General features: G+C 43.3%; 1 protein-coding gene across 1 annotated transcript in view; it reads left to right on the top strand.

The window, feature by feature from the left end:
* Window positions 1–19380, top strand: part of LOC137912775 (nectin-1-like) — a 133921-nt gene that overhangs the window by 53107 nt on the left and 61434 nt on the right. Inside the window, exon 5 of the mRNA XM_068756913.1 lies at window positions 1090–1241. Within this exon, the coding sequence (XP_068613014.1) occupies window positions 1090–1241 (152 nt within the window). The remainder of the gene's footprint in view (window positions 1–1089; window positions 1242–19380) is intronic.

Raw genomic sequence — 19380 nt, forward strand, 5'->3', positions numbered from 1 at the left:
TTAAAGGGGGGTTAATTTAGATTTATTTGTATGTCTGTTTTTTCACTCCTCATTGAAGAGCCTTGTTGATGGGTTGTTTATTGCTCAAGTGCTTGAAAGGCGGCCATTGTGATCGTGAGGCCAAATTGTGTTGCCACTCTTTAATGGCATTTTGGTTTTAATCTCACAAACAGTCAATTTCAAGAAACAGCAAATTACTTCTGTTAATTCTATACATGTCAGCACATGTAAACATTTCCTTCTTTGGTTATGTCAAGTTCAAAAGCGTTTTTTTTTATTCCAAAGGAAGACCAAAGTAAGATTTTTCCAACTTTGAATAAATGTAATAAAAATGCTCCATGTGAGTCTCAGGATTAAAATATGAAACCACAGTCAAACAAAGTTGCCTTTGTATCTGTGCCTTTTGTCGCGCCGCTTGAACTACGACCAATCAGAGCAGCTGATGAAACTCTCGGGAAGGCAATTGGAAATGGGTGACGAAATGTCATTTTTCAGCCTCCAGCCTTCAATACGCGGTCCGGTTAGCGGCCTGGAGGGTTGGTGCTTGTGATGCATTAAGTGTGCTGACCTGATGAAAGTCTGAACCCAGTAGCGAAACCATGAAGGCAAACACCTGAGGCAGGAGAAACAGGCCCCAGTTCTCACTGACAGCCGAGCATTTGGTAGATGCTGCATTTATCACTTGATCAGCTGCGTCTCTTGACAGAGTTTTGAGTTCAGTCATATGAGCTGCGCTGTGGTCCTCCTAAAACTTAGCAGTCATGCCAAAAAAAGTATGTCTTCAGGAGTCAACCGTGTCTTGCCTGTTTGGACCTGTTGGGATTCCTGTCTTGGTAACTTTGTTTGGATTTGACGGATGATGGTTGAAATATACCGCTTGTCAAATATTCCTGGTATTTATCTCACTCCGACACACAAACACACACACACACACACATCCACGTTTGTTTGGCACTAGACTAGAGACTGTATTTTTTCCATATGCTTTGAATTGCTTTGCTGCTCCTGGGATAATTTTTTTTCTATTGTGGCCTCGTGTAATGCAGCCTTTTTATGGTGCCTGTATTATTGCTTCTCTCTCCACCACAGCTTGAACGGCTCGCTTCCCAGTAATGTGGAAATCAAGAACAACACCCTGTTCTTCAAGGGACCGGTGAACTACGACCTGGCCGGCACATACGTCTGTGACGCGACCAACAGCATTGGAACCCGCACCGGTGTTGTGGACGTCAACATCACAGGTAGGTTATTCATTTAAAAGCAGCCATTTACATTCTCGGTCTCTTTACCATCTCTGGCACTGCTTGCATCAATACAGTACCCTGCCGAAAAATTACTCTGATAGCCCCCCCATATCCTTGCACATGCACACACAAGCTGATTGGAGCAGATTGCTTGTATGTTCTTATTGTGATCCCCCACTTTGCTGGCTTTGCGGCTTCCTGCCGCACTGTGAGGCGTGAGATGAGAAGAAGCCCCGCTTTTCTTGTGTAGAGAGCGCCATGTAAAAACCCAATATGAGCAGGTCTATTATCAGCGCCTAAAATAACATCAAGGAAAATGGATGTTTGAGGTGAAAGTACTGTATTGATCATAGTTTGCTCGCATCACGCTCACATCTTTCTGAACAAGCCGAGCCGCGCTTGCTGATGAGATCTGCATTTGTTCTATTGTCTCTTCTGTCTTCTGGGAAAAAATGATACACAGGACAAAACTGATTCAGTTCCTTCATGTTCCAATTGCAATTTGTCTGCACACATGCGCTGCGGTTCCTCTGGGTTCTCATCCGTAGGAGACAACATTTTGAACTCAAACAGATCTAATGTTGCTTTTACGTACTACAAGTATTCCACTATCGCTACCACCTGTGTGTGTACTGTTTGGAAACTGCCACAGTTTTGCTCTGGTTGAACTGGAATGACTTCCCCCTTTTCTCTTCCTGCTGCTTGGTTTCTGGGAAGTCTTTGGGGGGGTGTTCTAACTTGCATCGCTTTGCATGTTGACTCATGTTCCGTCTCTGGGAATGCTGTGCTTGGGGTGACAAACAGCTGTGCCTTACTGTACCATTGCTTACCTATTTGTCTTTCTCTCTCTCTCTCTGCTATCTCTGTGTGTGTGTGTGTGTGCGTACGAGTCTCAACAGGTAAAGGCCTGGCTAGGACCAAGCAGAATTGTAAAATATGATGTTATTACCTCCATTGTGAAAAGTTGCAGGGCATTTAGTGTATAATAGAAATCTAAAAGGAGCATGAGCAGCCTTTACTAATCTAAAGGGAAATTGACAACGTCACCAACGGTCATGGAATCGCTGCGCCGACCTGCGTTTAGTGGCATTCTTTTACATAACACAACACGCTGTGTTGATCGCCTTCATTCGTAGACCGTATTCCTGTTCTTTCTGTTGGTTCTCCTTCTTTGTACATTTCATTTTAGTCAGTCAGTGAGATGAACTAGTAGTGAAAGCACAGTGTCGGTCCTTTCAGCTTCTGTTTGCGTACAGTTTGCATTTTGAATATTTGAGCCATGTTTTCAATTCACTGACGTCATTCATAGCATTTCAGCTGTAACTTATATACCCCCCCCCCCCCCCCCCCGTGGGGACATGGTGCATATCTCGGTGCACAGAGGCGCATGTACACACATATCCAATTAAATGTCCCAAGACACTTTGTTGTGTTCGTATTCTAGGTAATAATAAGATGCTTCTTGCAAATGGCAAAATTCCCAATTTTTTGCTTTGTATACATTCCCAAAGGCTTCCAAGCCTCTGAATATTGCTGCCCGTTCCCACAGTGACAGTTCCAGGGATGGGAGCCAGCCTCTCCTGCAGCATTTCAGAGCCTCGGCTCCAACAAAGCCACCCTTCTAATTGCAGGAATACACACAGAGTGGTCGAATAATTTCAAACAGGAGTATGATTTGGGGCTGCAGGTTGCAGAGAGCCATGCAGCTGCATGTTCAAACAGAGTCAGAGCTGACTTCACCTTGCTGATGTTTTGAAAAACTATCCTTTTCCTTTTTTTCCATGTGTCTTTGTCAGCATAAATTCCTGCACTGACACTACTAAGCGCTGATAATGTTTCATTATATTTATTTTAAACTTTTTTTTTTCAGTTCAGAAGATATTTTATGAATACTTTTGAGATAGACGTTGAATAAAATACTGCCAGAGGTGAGCTTCAGGGTGGGACCAGCTTCCCCTCTGTCTTTGAAGCCTTCTTTCCAGTATATGACATCGTCTGTGCATAATGACCTGACCTGGTGGTGGAGGTAAAAAAAAAAATAGAAAAGAAAAGAAGGTATGCTGATGCTTCACTAACTTCAAACACTATCTTTGTACTTCCCAGCAGCCTCGGACAGGCCGTGCTGAGACATGGAACGTGAGGGAGCCCACTGCTGGCTGTTGTTCATGGCTGCAGCGTTGGGTCTCAGTTATCACAGCTTAGTGTTCACTGCAGAAAGGAAGGCGAGCAAGTTAAAAGCTGCAGTGCAGTTGTTCAGCTGTCGATACTCAGGGTTAACAGTTTTGGTCTCGTCCCTGCTTAAGAGCACATTTGAATTATTACGGCTTCGGAGAGATTCTGACTTCTATGTTTTTAGAGACAATAACCCAGGCAACCTCTGCCTGCATTAAATGTATCACAGCGACAACAAATGTGACACTTGGCAATCCATCGGTACTTCACAGGTCTTCTGCTATCGAGGCCCAGATGTACCCAAACACGCTTCTGCTGGCTGCATCATGCATGGATTTGCCAGCAGTGTTTTTTTATTTTTTCCTTTTGAAGTCAAAACTGTAACACAGCCCTGTCTCCAGTGTCTGGAAGATAAAATGTCTGTGATACCTTGTTTGTGTCTCAGAAAAGCTATTTTGGCACACAGGGAAACAACGCTGATGGAGTACTTAAAGACGGCGCATTTTAATTATGCGCCACAGTTTTTTTTATTGATGGATTGCGGGATGCCTGTCACCTCCTGCAGATTTCAGGGCCACATAGCACTTTGTTTTCAGTTCATCTGAGGATAGCTGCAGAGATGGCATCAGGTACGATAAGTCACATGGGCTCAGACGGCTTTCTCCAAGGACATGCGTTGTGCAGATACGACAACCCTTGTCAGAATCTAATGAACCACTCCCCGGTTTTAATCAGCCCTCACATGCAGAATGAAGAGGTGGAAGAGAAAGTATGGGGAGCGGCAGGATAGATGAGCCTTATTTGATGGCCCCTATTTAGAAAATTCCTCTCATTCACATTCAGTTCAGAAATCTCTGGAGGGAAAGTTGACGAGTTGTCAGATCTGATTAATCAGCTAATTACTAATGGGCATCAGAGGCCATTTAAAATAGAGAGACAATTCGATGGCTTCACAATGAAAGCTATTTTTGATTATTCATCCTCGGCAGCTGTTAACCATCTAATGGTAGCACCAGTCAATCAGTGACTCTGTTAAAGTATAACTGCTGCCGGGGGGAGGGGGGGGGGGGACGACTTTGGGACATTCTCCCCAACTTAACCGAGCAAAATCAGTCTTATTAAGATAATTAGCTTTTCTACCATCGCGCTCTTTTGCGCTTGAGAGGAATCGGTGCTGCCATCTTCAATTTCTTTCCGGCACCATAATAAGACGTGATGAATGGTTGTTTTGCCAGGATGGCCTCACAATGATGTCATTACCGCCCCTGAGAGAGGAGGTGTGCGGCTTTCTATCTTGACGGGCAAACCGTTATGTGACATGTGGGTAAAATGTCTTTCAGTGAAACGGCGCATTCATTGCAGAATTAATTTGTTTACGCTCTTGAAGAATCATTGAAACTTGATTCGATATTTTTCAACCTTGACTTCTCCACAGAGGAGCTGTGTGGAATTAGGGCTTGACGGCGTTAAAGACAAAGCTCAAGTCCTTTCCACATTAGCGGGATCAGCTGTGAAGGATAATGTGAAACCAGCTCGGGGTCAGTCAGTGTGCGAACCTTTCACTGATTCCACTTACGGCCCAGCGGTGCCAACTTGCACCCCCCTTTGCCAGAGATGTGGCTCAGAGAGAGCATGAAGTGCATCGAGCTCTGCCTTTGCCACTCAGGTTTAACTGGATGCAGTGAGAGCATTCTCTTTGATTTACCAACAAAGCGTGAGGATGGACTCATCTGTAAGCACCACCAGCTCTGCCGACAGTCGTTCACGCTTGCCTGAACATGCAACGGTTCGCTCCCATGTGAGGAAGTGATGTCGAGAGAGAAAGGAAAAAAAACAAAACAAAACTCAACCATATGGTGAAAATGAGATGAATAAAACATAGCTAGTCCAATGGAGGTATAAATAAATAAATGTGTCCACGTGACTGAAGAGCACGCTCGGCTGGTTCTGGATTTTTGGAATTTAGTTGAAGAGATCAAAGTGGATTTGAGAAATGGGCTCCCGGTTAAACAGAAACAGAGGTGGCGAGGGCAAGATGCAGCCTCATGTGTCACCTCCTGGTGTTCGCCGCTTGTCACTTTATCTGTCCCCCATGTCCCGCCGTACAAGGATGGAGCGAAGACGGTGAGTCACGCCGTGTTTGTGAGCGTGGCTGACATTCTTAGACAAAGTGCCCATGCAGACCTCTTTCGCTGTTTAGTTACCCGAGCGTTCCACATTTCTTATATTTTGGCCCTCACATATTCAATAAAAGCAAATAAGCGCATCGCTGGGAATATTGCGTCTGTATAATAATTCCAAATGCCTTCCACCAGGTTTGGCAGTAAAGCAGTGAGGATTTGTTGGCACTGGCATAGATGTAAATTATTGAGCAGGACACGTTACTCTAGATATGGCTTTAACTCAATGCATGGCGTGTTTATTTATTATATGTGCATTAATTGCGAGCTGGGTATTCACCTCATTGGTATATGTTTGTTTGTTTGGTTATTTATTTAATTTGATTTGTTACAACAATCAAAGAATCGAACAGTTGACATGGATGGATTTGAGGATGTCATGAAACTGATGCCGGCGATCGTCCTGGAAAAAGATTTTATAAAATGTCAACTGTCACACCTTTCCCGGCTTATTAATCGTCGTCCTTCTCCAGGACTGATATCCCATTGGCTCAACCTCACGACTGGCACCCCCGACATTTAAACAGGACATGCTTCGAATTTAGAATGTGGTGATAACTATTCTCTGCAGCGGCAGCAAAACCGAAAAAAAAAGACAAAAAGAAAACGCAAACAAAAAATATTGTAATTTAAAAATGATACAATCTGCATAAACACCCCGTTAATGATTTCCACCCCCCTGCACGATCGTAAAATGTCTTCTTGTCCTTTCTGGCTTGTCTCAACAAGCATTAGCATACCGTAAATAAACAGGAGGTGTTGGTGGCATGGTGCATTTTTAGGAACAGGGAAGCTGGCACGTTGGCGAGGTCTGTTGCTTTCCTCTGCGGATGCTCTGATAGGAGAGACACGAGTCTGCAGCAACATCATCTTTAAATAAGACGCATATTGCTGCATGTGTTACTGATGTCTAAGAACAGGACTGTTCCACGCAGCCATTTGTCTCTTTCTTTTCTCTGACAAGACAAGAAACATTATGATGTCAGCTTTCTTTGCAGAGCCCCCCCCCAGCAATGTGAAATGTGTTTGTCTTCGCCTGTCATGGTGGACTTTGTCTCCATTGGTGCTATGGCTTAATGCACTGTCACATCGATTCTTGCATTATGCATGGCTCCGACGACCACATGTTTGCATCTTGTATATCATTACAGCCTCACTTCAGGTAGACACATTCATGCATTCAGACAGGCCGAGGAACACATTCAGGGTCTTGGTCTTCTGCTCTTCTGCTCTCCCTGCCAGCGTCGCAGCACCCTTGAACTCTCTGTCTTCAAACACAGAGGGATTTGGATCTGCCAGGCTGAAAGAGCGATTTTTCTATCCCCCAGATCCTCACTACAGGAGGGGATGCTCGCTGTTCAGATCCTGCAGCGCATACACCTCATTATCCAAATGAGACATTAGCATGAGACGCTCCCTCGCTCGCACGCCACAGGCCGCCCCATAAAACATCTCCTGTGTTGTGCTACTCGCTGAGAGGGAATCCATTGTGGCTGCAGCTCATTTTGCTTAAAATGGAGGAGGGGGGGGGGATGCTCCGTGTGTAAAGTGCTTGTTTTATTTGGAGAAGAAGAGCTCGCTTGGCTGTAGGAGTGAAATGGAAATGTCACCAGGGGAGAGCATGTGAGTGCAGAGCAGCTGAGATCGTAGTGATTTATCTTAACATTTGTTTCTGCATGGCTTGCTATTTCTGCTCTCCGGAGGATATGCAGGGGAGAGGGATGTGGCAGACAGATGGAGCAGGAGGATTGGCTGAGCCCCTTCGGCCCTGCTCTGCGCCTCCATCCTCCTCTTTCTCTGTGCCGTCCACTACTCTGGTGTCGGATTTGTCACGCCCCCCTGAGAGCCTGATGAAGTAGGTCAGACGCTGTCCCAGGGTCTGACCGCTGGCTCCAGAGCTGCTGCTGCTGCTGCTGCTGATGACGATGCTGTGTGGTGATTCACTCATTACACAAGGAGACAAAAAAACAACAAGAAAAGAAAAGAAAAAAAGAGAGTAGGAGCCCAGGGTACGACGTTGTGGTAAACAAACAAAGTGCCCTGACCTCTTCCGGCTTAACGCGTATTAACATGCAACATTTCTTTTTTCGCTGCATGTCTGCTGACCCAATGTTTCATCCTCACAGCACCTCCACTTAGCATTTCAGCCACACGGAGGAGAGCAGGGAAATGCATTTATAATGACACCTTATGAGCAAACAAGCTTTTTAAAATTGGTGTTTGGATGGGTGTAAATATTCATTGCTCATTAAAGGTACATTAAGAATGATTATCATAGACCCCCTCATTGCACAAAATGGCAATGCTAAATTTCCAAGGTCCACAAAAACGTGCTTTCCTTTGAAACACAAGGATCACCTCAAATCACAATATTGAGGCGTGATCTCTATTCTGATTCGTCGTGTCTGTTGTGCTCATTGTTGACATGGACCAAACGCGATTCAGTCAGAGTGTGTCATTGGTCACGAGGCCAGGCAACAAACCCCCTCAGATTATTCTCTGCTTCTGTTCTATAGATGAAAACCAGAAGCAGTCCCCCCCCCCCCCTGACAGGGCCCCATCCTGCAAGCCGCTGTATGATCGCAACACACCACACACGATGTCACAGATGTTGTGATGCCAGCATTTCACGGCGTTGTTATCTCCTGCAGCACATCCTGTGCTCCTTATCGGCTGGCCTTTTTTACATCAATTGAATTTGAATTGCCCGTCTGGAGGTTTAAACGGCCCGTGTGTCATTTACCTACATATGAGGCGAGCTCATGCCTCAGTTAAATCAGAGATATCGCCAAAAAAAAAGAAATTCATAAAAATTGGAAGGATGAGTACGATAGGGTGAAGAAGAGCTTTGCCTCGGCTCTGACACCCCCCCGGGCAGCATGTTAAATTCCTGTCAGTGAAGAGGTTTTATTCGGTGTGGCACCGTTACATATCCATGACTTAACAACCACTGGCAAATGCAGACAGGGGAGTAATGAGGATCGCTGGAATCACTGAATTAATGCGTCTTCCCCGATTGTCCCCGTTCTCTCATTATGCCATCCTTTATTTGCCGTTGTCACTTCACAACCTCCCAAAGACACTCACTCCACCCCCCCCGCCCCCCGCCTTGTTGCCACTCCTCAGTAGCCCTCTATTTTCTTTGCAGCTGTTGTCTGCTGCTTGTTCCTCATTTAGTCACATTAGAAAGCCACTCCCTTCGTCATTCTCTGAAACCCTCTTTAATTTGTCCTGCCTGTCGTAACGCCCTGTCCAAGGGATTGCGCAAAGACTGAGGAATTTGTGCCCATTTTCCTCTTCATGCGTAGACACGTCTGGAGCACACCCACAAACGGTTAGCTGCAGGACAGGGCTGTGATACAGTTTGTCTCACTTAACAGACACGCCTGCGTTCAACACTCCTCTCCTTGGATTCCTTTTGAACATCTTGCCGCTGCGACTTGTTTCGTGCCGTAGCTAAAACAGACATGTGAATCCCTGCTCCAAACGCATGCGGGTGTTGTTTTTCTTTTTTTATCGCTATGCTACATCTGCAAAACAAAGTACTTGACTATGTGCTGTATATCATTTGTTTCCCGAAAAGACTCACTTTTGTCTGTCTTACACAAATAACTCGGCGGAAATAAACCCTCTCAGAGTTGAGGGCGGGGTTGGGTGCAGATTTTGCCGCCAAAATCTTTGGAGGTAATAAATCATCCACTCAATCAAGTCCGATATGAGTGAAGAGAACAGTGTGATTAATGCAATACTAAATGGTTTCAGCATTTAAATAGCTGCAGTATTTCACATTATTTGTTGCCTCCAAAATCTATCATGAGCCTGGATTGAATTATTGCCTTTCATCGCTCATCTTGCCTGCTATTAATCTCACCAGAACATTTTAGCCTTTGCGACTCAAGGTTACCGATTATCTGCATATTTCCAGAGTGGTGTTAATAAACACAGCTTTTTGCTGCAGGGAACCGTATCAGGGCTCTCGCTCTGCTACGAGCCCCCCCCCCATCTATTTGTTGGCAGGTGTTGTTGGTGGCAATGGTGCGCTGTTGGAGCGTTGCCTTTACATCTCTGTGCTGTGAAATACCCTTATGCACCAACCATTTGAAATGGGTTTCACTACTGCTGTTTACGTGGTGGGACTGGTTTGCAGCTCAGACAGTTTTACATGCATTGACAGGTTGCATCATCTCGACGAAGCCAGGCTGCTGGGGAAACTGAGAATCTTTTGAAACTCTTCTGTCATTTTCTTACCTTTCGTGTATTCACAAGGCCAGTGCACTGCATTATTGGTGTGACCCTGCAGAGCCATAAGGACAAAGCAGATGTCTTCTGGATAATGCTGGTGGAACAGAGAGTCCCCTCCACCAACACGCTTCTTTGAGTTGTGAAATAAAAGCAGCTTGTGCTTCCAGCCGATGAGGCTTCCTTGCTTCTTTTTTTTTCCGTTGCTTTTAAAGCACACCTGAACACTTCAAACCCCCCTCTCGTAAAACATCATAATAAGTCCATTTAAAAGTCCATCTCCTGTTTCCCATATGGCGACTTCCCATGCTTCCTCGGAGGGGGGGGGGGGGGGCGTTGGCCATTGAGCAACAAAGACAGCTGGATGTTTGAAAGGGCACTGATGGAGGTCGTACAGACAATAACGCATCCTTTATTGTTGAAATTCTCCAAACGCCGGTGTGGACTGATGCTGTTACTTGATACTTTATTTGGGGTGAAGGCTTTAAATATAGCTGCATCATCTTTTATTGCAACTGTTCTCTGGTTTTAATTGCATTGTTTCTTTTACTTCATTAAGTGATAAACATTGGGGTCTCGGCAATCTTATTCGAGGCAAGAAGCCGCCTATTCAAAATAAGGTAGCTGATGAGAGCAAAGACAATCCGAGAAGAGGAACGCAGCGGATGGTGGGAGAGAGGATTACAGTTCAAACATTTCCCCCTTCTATCTTTGCTCCCGGAATCCTCTGGATTGTCACCCTTCGTTGGAGTCGGTTGGAGGATGTGGTCTCGAGCAGGGGTGACCTGTCTCTGCTCTCTCATTCATGTGTGTAATGAAGGCCTGTGTCTGAATAATCCCATTAGGTAGTCAGATTAAAACCTGATCTGATATTTGAGACTGTGCTCGGCACAGCTTTAGAATGTGAAAGCTTTGCCGTCCGCGCAGGGAGAAAGGGTGCAGAGGAAGAGCATCGGGAGGGAAGTGACTTTGTTTTGGCGGTCTCGGCTTTGGACTGTTTTGGAATTAAAGTAGAGAGGAAGACCTCCGGGCGGCTCGGTGGCACAGTGGTAAGCACCGTTGCCTCACAGCGAGATGGTCGCAGGTTCGTCTCCGGCTTGTGGCCATTCTGTGAGGAGTTTGCATGTTCTCCCCGTGTCTGCGTGGGTTCTCTCCGGGTTCTCCGGCTTCCTCCCACCGCCAAAGACATGCAGCCTAGGCTGATTGGTGACACTAAATTGCCCGTAGGTGTGAGTGAGTGTGTGTGTGGCTGGTTGTCTGTCTCTGTGTTGCCCCGCGATGAACTGGCGGCTTGTCCAGGGTGTCCCCTGCCTCTCGCCCATTGACTGCTGGGATTGGCTCCAGCTTGGCCCGCGACCCAATGACGGAATAAGCGGTTGGAGAATGAAATGAAGGAAGACCTCCGCAGGGTCTTCATCTTGCCCGTTTCTATCCTTTCCACCATAGTAACTCACAGTGTAATGGTTTTGTTTAAGCAGCTCAGTGCGGCAAAGTAAAACTAATCTCTTCTTGGAGGGAAATATGTCCATATTTGTGGTCGTGGGCGGGGATGGTACGGGTGGTCAGATCTGATGGACTTCATATTTGTCTCTACTTCGAAATAACTGAATTTGAATTATTAACATAAACCCTTACCATATTTACCATATATATTTTTTGTGTATCTAGTTTCCTCTTTTGCGTGATACTCGCTCAGTTATCTGCCTTGTGTTGCCTTTGCAGCAACCCTCAATAGCAACAAGAAAACCAAAGCCTGAACTGTGTCCCAGTTGAAGCTGCTCCATGCTGGCAGTAAATAGTCCGTGTAATATTCCTTGTTAGACTATTTACAAAGGAGTGGTTTGTCCTTTCTTCTCCGCTGCATATTTTCCCTCTTCTGAGGCCCTTTACACCATTTGTGTAGTAAAAGGTTTAATTCTTTGATGTTGCACCACCCCCCCCCCCCCCACACACCTTTCTGTTGAGGATTCGGCATTTACCATTGAAGTTAAGCGTGCTGCTGCTCTGCACGTTGAGACAAGCACTACCCGTGTGCCTCGTTTGATCATCCTTCAGATAACAGCCGCTCCACTTTGTACAATTCTTTTTCGTATTATTTTTTTGTCAGGTGAAGCTGTTTATGCGAGGGACAGGGTTTCCCTCGCTTGCTTGTCACCATAAACAACAACTGTGTTCCTCATGAACAATGTTTATTTCCCCGTGGGTAGGGCCGCATGCTCTCTGGAGTGTTGGGACCATTCTGATGGCTCAACTTTGCTCCAGAAATGCTCTTAGCAGTTTTGAAATGATAAATCTCATTTTGTATTTGTAGGGTATTTATAGTTACTGTTTGTCTCTAGCAGGCCATTAGTCATCATCACTGTTTTCTAGATCAAACCACATCTCTGACTCATTTTATCATTTCCTATCTGCCGATGCTGTATATGTTTTTCCCTCTGGAAGCATTTGGTGCCTGAATAGAATAGTGTTGCTCAGCCCTCTTGATGCATGGGGGGCTGTGTATGCTTGGCTGTTGACGATCATCTGGCAGCGCTCTTTCATGTCCTTAATTCAACATTCCAGATTTAGGTGGCTGTATGTCAATGTGAATTTCATGCTGGATTATTTGCGCACTGTTTCTTTTTTGTATTTACTTTGACTTCTGTGCAACCTGCAAAGCTGAATGTATTAACCAGCGGCTCCATTAATATATTTTTTTCACAGCTTGTTTATTAAACTTTTTTGTTTTCCTCGGTAACAGAAATGCGATGACGGTCAATGCATGCTAGCAAGCTTCAATCACTGTAATCTCTGCTAGTTGTTTTACTCATTTATGGCTGTGTGATGTTCCTGGCTATTTATTTCATGTCTGGAACTGCATGTGATTTTTAATTCCTGAGCGTTGCCACTCTCAGTAAGAGCTCGTTTGGGGTATCTGATGTTTCTTCTTGGGGCTGGTGGTCCTTCCTTCCTTTCCCCTTTGCTTTTCCATCCTTGTCTCCCTTACTTCATCTTTCCTAAAAAAAAAAAAATACTGCACCTGCACAAATGCACCTCCTCCCACCAGAGCACTGACACACTCCCTTCCATCTGTCTTTTCCTACCCAGAATTCCCTAACAACCCGACACCTGGGGATGACCTCCCGCAGGAGCAGCACAATGCAGGTGCCGCCATCGGGGGCGCTGTGGGGGGAGTCGTCTTGTTGTCCGTGGGGGCCATACTGCTCTTCATATTCCTGCGCCGCCGCCAGCGCACTTTCAAAGGTGACTACAGCACCAAGAAGCATGTGTTTGGAAATGGGTACAGTAAGGCTGGCGGCCTGCCTGCCCACCCTCCCATGCCCAAAAACCATCAGTACCCGGACGACTCAGACGACGAGAAGAAACCCGCGCAGATCAGTGGCCCTGGGGGCTTTGAAGCGAGTGACCGTGATTTTGACAACGAGCAAGAGGACCTGAAGAGGCCCTATTTCACTGTGGATGAGGGAGAGAGCCGAGATTATGATGAGCGGACTCTGGCTTTCCAGTACGAACCTGAATCTGAGATAGCTGACGATATGGTCTCTCAAACCGATGGCTCTGTCATTTCTAAGAAAGAGTGGTATGTGTAGCGGCATGCAACAACCAAACCAAACAACGCTTTGCCCCCCCCTCCCCCCACCTGCATTCCATTGCACCCGTCACCTCCATCACGACCCCACCCTACCATTTGTCAAACTGCTCTCTTCGCAGTCATATTACCCTTTTGGTCAACCTAGTACTCCCTTCCCCATGTCTCTCCCCTCATCAGACCCCATTTAACTAAAGTCATTCAATAAGTCACGTGTCTATTTAAAGCGCTAGCAACATCAACTTCTCAACATGACAGCCTTGGCATCAGTTCCAAGAGGGGCAATGAGAAAGCAGTTCAAGCTAAGGTATGTAAATGACCTTGTTGGCACTGATTTATGAGGTTAGGGAGGGGATTGCTTGATTAATATGGTGTAATATTATTATTTGTTTGCGTAATTTTCATGTTCTAAATGTATTAAATGTATAAAATGAGACTGCAGGTTGAGGTTTTGCAAGGTACATTTATGAAAGTCATACACTGGATGTGCAATTTGTGTGTTTTTTGTTTGTTTTTTCCATTACCATTGCTGTTTTGTTACTTTTATAATGTTTTGGGGGTTTTATTGTATGGTTTTTTTAGTGATCTGAAAACTGAGTGTCTTGCATAATTACAGATGGTTCTAAATGTTTGAAATGTTGTGGTCAAATCTTTCAGAGAAAGATCAAAATACCGGACCTGTATCATTTCCCTGTTTCACACTGTGGGGCTCGTGTTGATGAAACTGCTCATTTGTGTATTTTTACAGCATTTTCTTTCAGATATTCGAATGCTGTTTTCCAAAGACGTGTTAGTTATTTCTTTACCCCTCTGTCTAAGAGGGAGCGTGCTTAGCATTTTGGACTTTCAAACGTTTTCAATATTTCTTTCTCAATTCCACCTTCAGCTTTTAATGAATCAGATGAACGTGGGAGAGAAGGGCTGCAATTTCTTCATGCACAACAATCATAGTCACATCCAAAAAGAGATTTGGTCTCCACGGAAACCTGCAGTAATCCTCTGACAGATCAGAATTATACCTGTGTACAGGAGCTCTGTTTTATCACTAACAATTAAAATGTATTTTTTTATTATTATTATTGTCCAAATTATATCTTATCCAAACCTACTTTTATCAAATGGACGTCAGAGAAAACTGTCTGCAGGCCTTTACAATAGTGACTTTCTTCATTCCGCTGTGACGCGCTTCGAAATAATCTGTCTCGAGCCTCGTTGCATGCAACGATAGCATTTCTGTTAAGAGTTATCCATGGACGAAAACGTACAGAAAGGAGGACAAGGTCCAGAGAGGCCTTTCTTTTTTTTTCTCACCAGAAAAAAAATACATTTAATATGTAAAGAAAATCATGTTGGTGACCATGCTAGAGTTAAATACTGTAAGTTGCCTGCTGCTGTCATGATGCTTTCATTCCGACTCTGAATATCTGTAGACATTTCGGAAAATCTTAACCACCCATTAGGGATCCGATGACTGCGTTTCAAGGCATTCTATATATTTGGCATTTCAAAGTGCTGTTCACAGTTGCCAGTGGGAGCTACTGTAACACAGAAAAGTTATTATGTTTCCCCTCAGCATTAACATCCATTCCACAATCAGAAAATAGCTTATTATTTACAGGTAAAACAAGTTATGAACTATAAAATGAAAGAAAGGAGGAGTGAGAGTAAATCTGTGCATATAAACAACATATCGGACTGGCTCTGAACAATATAAATACTATATTAATCCTTATCTTATGCATGTTTTTTTTTGTGTGTTGGAGTGGATGTGTATCTGTTGCTATTTCTTATTTTTTTGTATCAAATTCAGTAGATTTGTGCTCCTTTGCAGCTGAAATTCTGACAGTTTGTCTACGGTGTCAGTATTCACAGACATTTGAGTTTATAGGCACATTGAATCTAGCAACAATACTGCAGTTGAGATGCAAAAAGAAAAAGAAAGGTAAAGAAAAAAAAAAAGATCTCCTTTCGAGCAGATCTCTCTGCCTGCTGGAAATGTGAATGTTTTACAGTCCATGCTTATCTGCTGGATGATATTAGATGAGCATGTTAATCATGACCATCAATTCACATTGTATTTTTAAACAAAAAGAGAATTATCATTAAAATTGGTTTTAGTTTTATTTCCTTTTATTTCAAGTTTTGTTCATTTTCTTGTGTTCATTTCCTTTGCATCAGTTTGAGGACAATATACAAGAGGCTTTAAAATAGAACTTTCCCGAGGAGGAACGCCGACTAGCATCGCTTTCAAAGCGCAAAAGCCAATGAGCCTATTCTTTATGTACTGATGAACTTCTTCTCCATTCAGTCGATTCCAATAGTTTGCATCGCAACATTCTCGAAACAAATGTGTGACTAGCAGGTTTTGTATCTTTTATTCTCGCATTCAGTGCCTATAAAAGTCCGGAGAAATGAGGTAGTCTAAGTAGTTGCTGCTCCATCATTTAAGTTATTCATGCCATAGAATAATACATAAGGAATATGACATGGACTGTGAACCTGAAATCAGACACATGATGGACACTCTCTCCTTGCAGTGACTTAAATAAAATAAATACTAAGTAAGTAAGTAAATGCTGGGGACGTTAATGCACCCCAACTCTCGCACAAAATGTTGCATCCGCACCTGATTTTTATTTTTTATTAATCAAGTGATCATTCAAAAATTTCATTAATCACCATTTTAGAGTTTAATGATGGTTGCATGGTGATACAGCACTTTTCTTTCCTGTCAAGACTGGATAGTCGAAGTCCTTTAGAGATTCCTGCTTTTGCAACTTAGTCACGAATTGCTGACTTTTCTAAGCACAACATCTGGAACGCTAATCTGGTGATTACATTTAACTTGAATTAACAAAATGTAATTTTGGCCCAAAGCAAAGTTCAACTCTGCCCCATATCAAAGCACAAGTTTGAGGTTTCATTTCACGTTTGTTCTGCATCCATCGTGAAACTACTTCCGCTTCTCAGAGATGTCGGAGGGAGAAAAACCTTTCAGATTTGAATTGGCCATCTTTACTCTGGTAGGAGTAAACATTGTCTTCATGTTGTCGGGGTGTTCCAAGTTTCTATTTTGTAATACTGATTGTAACTTCATTCCATCCTAATCTACTTTTTGTATTCAGTATGTTCCACATTCCTCTGTAAATACTGTACATAAGGTTGAGATGATAGCAAGGATTTATTTAGGGACGGCTGTGTAGGGACTCTTAACTTCATGTAAAATACATATTGTGGCTGCAAAAATAGAGACCCGATGATGGATAGATGAAGATGATGCATAGCTTCCCCCCCCCCCCCCCCCAAATGTCCCAACTAAAATGCTTCTCCAATTCATTTGAATACGCCACTAGCAGCTTCACTGTCATACAAGGGGGGTGATGCATACGGTTTGTTGATGTAATGTTGTCGAGAGAAAATCAAAAAGAGAGAAAAATGTCTGTATGCAGCCATGTGAATGTATATTTCTGAGGGTGTTACAAATATGAAAAGAAAAAAAAAATCTTGTTCAATTGTGATGACCCAGTGAAGTAACTTGTATTTGTTTTAAACATTAAATGAGTTCAATAGTCAACGATGTTCTGTCGCAGTTCACTGATTGGATAGATGTGTGTCATCTGATTGGATATTGTTTATTGCTAGAACACGTTTTCTTTCGGCGATGTATTGACTTGGTTAATTGCAGTTATTTTCCAATATATTTTATCAGTAATGTATCCCTATCGCGTCATGCAGGCGCAGATGGATTTATTTTTCAGCTCCATCGCCTCCTGCGAGCCTGTTGGATATAAAAGGTTTGTTCGTCAATAAACATTTCTTCAGTTTTAATGGATATAGACCTTGTTTGTATGGGATTTACATACAAATATTATTTTCTCAATGCACACAGGGTTTGTTGAGGCATCCAACCGTTACACAGCGACAGTCAGTATTCAACTCTTCATTGCCGAGGCTACAGAGGTGGCTGCACTGCTAATGCAGGAGGATTCTCTCTAGATGCAGCCATCATTCTCCCCATCGATCACTCTCAGTGTGCCTGAGTGAAACAAAGCCAATGTTATAAATAAAACAACGTTATCAGGATAAATATTACAGTGTGGAAGTATGTTACTACTTTGTTTGTGGCTAAAAATCTATTTACATTTATTTGAAATTTTGTAAATACATTTATTATAGTATAGTGATACTAATTTTAACCTAGAACTAGACTAATTCACATACTAAAGCTGCAGTGGCATGTTTCTAAATTAAAGAGAAAAGCCTGTCAGGCAGATGTTGATATTGAGTTCAGTGCTTAATGAAGCCACAGTGATATGATATGATAAGAGACGCACAGTGCAGATCCAGACATATCTGTCTCGGATTCTGGGACTCAAGTGCAGACATCTGCACTGTGCACATTAAGAACAGCCCAGAGTTTGCAGCTGTTGCCATCCATTTGCTAAAAGAGCCCTTTGTAGCCCAAGGGGCTTTGATGGCACATAGGCTTTTAACATGCATGGCCATCTAGTTTTATCCCCTCCTCACAGAGCTGCGAGTGGAATTCTACAACATTTCCTCTATCAAAGTACTCTTAGGATGATATGTGGCCATATTTTTTTGTTTTAAAATATTTTCTAATCTTCTCTGAATCCAAATGGGGGGAAAAGAAAACTTGACTGTGCCCGCCATGCTGTTCTACACAAGTGTTTATATGTTATATAACATACAAATATATCAATAAAATTTAATAAATATTAATAAATTATACAGAAAATATACATATATAATATACATACATCTATACACATATATACAGTGGTCCCTCATTTATCACGCGGGTTGTGTTCTAAAAATAACCCGCGATAGGCAAAACCTGTGAAGTAGTCAGCTTTATTTTTTTACAATTATTAAGTTTTAAGGCTGTAAACCTTTTACCACACACATTATATTGTACACGTTAAAGCCAAAAGGACTTCCACCCCTCTCATAATCGCTTGGAACGTTTCTGGTCCCTTTCTTGAATGATATTGGGTACGTGAGCTGTCAGTCAAAACCCTCAACCCGATGTCCTTCCGTCATGACGTTTGTGTGAGAGGACAGATGTTTGGTAAGTTTGCGAACAGCGTTAAAACATGAAATTAGCCCCAAATATCTAAAGACACGTAGCTGTTGTATTTATTCAGCCTGCTCTGTTTTGTGTGTATCAATAATAAGTTGTGTTAACTGTTCATCTTTACTGTTGAAAAGGTCCATTCTCTCCTGATTTGATGTGGCTGTGCTGCAGCAGAACACAATGCGCGTTCAAGCACTAAAAAAAAAAAAGCATGCAGAATTGCATTAAAAAAATCAGAGAAACATCCAGGACGTGAAAGATGAACTGTGTTATAGCAATGGACCACTGTATATATCTTTATATATATATCATACTCACAGATACTGTGTGTATGTATATACAGGTGGTTCTCACTTAACGAGTAACGCTGTAACAGCGTTACATTCTCCCCGTCACCCCGTCACTAAACAATTTGTTTGTTAAAAGAAAATCCTGTTGACCGACAACTTGGCCGACATTTTGTGTGGTAATAAAAAAAGTGTTACACACAAAGGGCCCTGTGAAGGGCTGGCGACGCTTCAGGGGTGTACCCTGCCTCTCGTCCGTAGAAAAGCTGGAATAGGCTTCAGCCACACCCATGACACGCAAGGCGGATAAAGCGGAGATGAAAGTGAATGAATAAAAAACTCCCCTTTGTACTTGCATAGGTTTAGCCCATTTATACTGCAGTGCACATTCCTTGTCACTAAAGACATACTTGTTAATTTCCGAAAGGCCATCCTAACTCCGAGTACTCGTTAAACGAGTATGTCATTAAGTAAGTGAGGGCCATCTGTACACATGTGCTTTTCATTGGCTGCATACTGGAGGATAATTTAACTGCCTTGTACTAATAGCACCATTAAAGGTTCAAAGTTTCAA

This window comes from Brachionichthys hirsutus, unplaced genomic scaffold, assembly GCF_040956055.1.
Source record: "Brachionichthys hirsutus isolate HB-005 unplaced genomic scaffold, CSIRO-AGI_Bhir_v1 contig_1025, whole genome shotgun sequence".
NCBI lineage: Eukaryota > Metazoa > Chordata > Actinopteri > Lophiiformes > Brachionichthyidae > Brachionichthys > Brachionichthys hirsutus.